The following is a 1,803-nucleotide window of genomic DNA, read 5'->3' as shown; positions in this document are numbered from 1 at the left end:
ACCTAAGAATTTAGGGAAATGGCCCCTGATTGACGCGAAACCTAAAGATAGATCTATGGACCTTGACAAGTCCCATTCGGGGTACGAATGCTTTAGTACTTCGAGATTATTTATACAGACGAGAGGTTCTGTTTTGGGGATATTCTATGCATTAAGTTAACGTCGGTTACCAGGTGTTCAATCCATATGAATGATTTTTATCTCTATGCAGTTTGCGAAACGCCTGATATGAGATGATATTTATGAGAAACTAAAATCTTGTGGTCTATTAAAATGATGAAAATGAATGATTATGATAAACTAATGAACTCACCAACCTTTTGGTTGACACTTTAAAGCATGTTTATTCTCAGGTACGAAAGAAATCTTCCGCTGTGCAATTTCTCATTTTAAGGACATTACTTAGAGTCATTTATGACATATTTCAAAAGACGTTGCATTCGAGTCATTGAGTTCATCAAGAATATTATCAAGTCATTTATAGTTTAGATATATTATGAAATAGTATGCATGCCTGTCAACTTACGATGAAATGAAAGTTGTCTTTTAAAAAACGAATGCAATGATTGTAAAAATGTATCATATAGAGGTCAAGTACCTCGTGATGAAATCAACTGTTGTGAATCGTTTATAATCGATGTGGACTTCGTCCGGATGGATTAGGACGGGTCATTAGATCTTTTGGGTAAATGGTGGTGGCGGTTTCGAACCGAAACCGAATCACCATGGGTCAATGTCATAAAAAGCATATACGGGCGGGATGGTGGGTTGGGACTCTCTACTTCTAACCTTTCTACTGTTCGTAGTACAGTTTGGAGCAATATTATCCACATCGATATTGACTTGTTCAAGATCGGTTTGGATATTAACTCTTTTTTCTAGAAGAAACTAGGCGATGGACGTGATGCGCTCTTTTGGGAAGACGTATGGATTGGTGACGTTGCATTAAAAAATAAATTCGCTAGACTTTTCAGGCTCGATAACAACCAAGACGCGTACGTGAACGATCGAGTGCAGCATGTTAATGGGCTGATTCAGTTTACATGGGCATGGACACGACCCCCATTGGGTCGCGTTACTGACGAACTAGAACAAATGAAAGGTCTGATCGAGGGCAGTTCACTTTTGAGCAATGGCAGCTCAACATGGCAGTGGAAACTAGATAACTCAGGAGGCTACAATTCGAGGTTAGTATCATTAAAAATTGATGAACGTATTATTGGAAGACCGGGTAAACTACATGACACAATGAGAAACAATTATATTCCCCAAAAAATGGGTATATTTGTTTGGAGGGCCCTTCGAGATAGAATCCCGGTTAGAGTGGAACTTGACAAGCGTGGAATAGATGTGGATACCATTTTATGTCCTATGTGTAATGATTTCGTCGAAACGGTGGAACATACTCTCATCACGTGTAAATTAGCAAAAGATGTTTGGCAAGCTATCTATAATTGGTGGGAATCGACTCCTCCCAATTCTAGCGACTTATCAGACTTCTTTTCCGGTACGGGTCGAGGAAATCTATCGGGCGAAAACAAAAAAATTTGGCAAGCTATAGGGTAATGGGATACTCTATTTGGAAAAACAGAAACTTAAAGGTATTTCGGAATGACCCTAAGGATCAAAAATCGCTCAAGACATAAAGCAACGGATTGGTTAAAGTGGCTCACGAGTCCGAGAAGTTTGAGTTTTCCATATAACAACAATCGTGATCCTGGTTGAGTTAGAAATTGTATAGCTTCGTTTACATTTATAGTGATTGTAAAGTTCCTTCTTGTTATTTGTTTTGGCTTCGTGTTG

General features: G+C 38.7%; 1 protein-coding gene across 1 annotated transcript; it reads left to right on the top strand.

Moving 5' to 3' along the window:
* Window positions 1–689: 689 nt before the first annotated feature.
* On the top strand, window positions 690–1,566 carry LOC139842956 (uncharacterized). Its single transcript, XM_071833051.1, has 2 exons — window positions 690–767; window positions 883–1,566. The coding sequence occupies exons 1-2, from the start codon at window positions 690–692 to the stop codon at window positions 1,564–1,566; spliced, it is 762 nt and encodes a 253-aa protein (XP_071689152.1).
* The last annotated feature ends 237 nt before the right edge of the window (window positions 1,567–1,803 follow it).

Source organism: Rutidosis leptorrhynchoides, chromosome 4, assembly GCF_046630445.1.
Source record: "Rutidosis leptorrhynchoides isolate AG116_Rl617_1_P2 chromosome 4, CSIRO_AGI_Rlap_v1, whole genome shotgun sequence".
Classification (NCBI taxonomy): domain Eukaryota; kingdom Viridiplantae; phylum Streptophyta; class Magnoliopsida; order Asterales; family Asteraceae; genus Rutidosis; species Rutidosis leptorrhynchoides.
Note: the sequence above shows the minus strand (reverse complement) of the source record. Positions and strands in the feature narration are given on the sequence as shown.

Bases quoted from the DNA above. Each gene is read 5' to 3' on its own strand.
- LOC139842956 (XM_071833051.1), top strand. From the start codon at position 690: ATGGTGGTGGCGGTTTCGAACCGAAACCGAATCACCATGGGTCAATGT. The intron at 768-882 runs GTTGGGACTCTC...TCTTTTTTCTAG, and splicing joins ATATACGGGCGGGATGGTGG to AAGAAACTAGGCGATGGACG.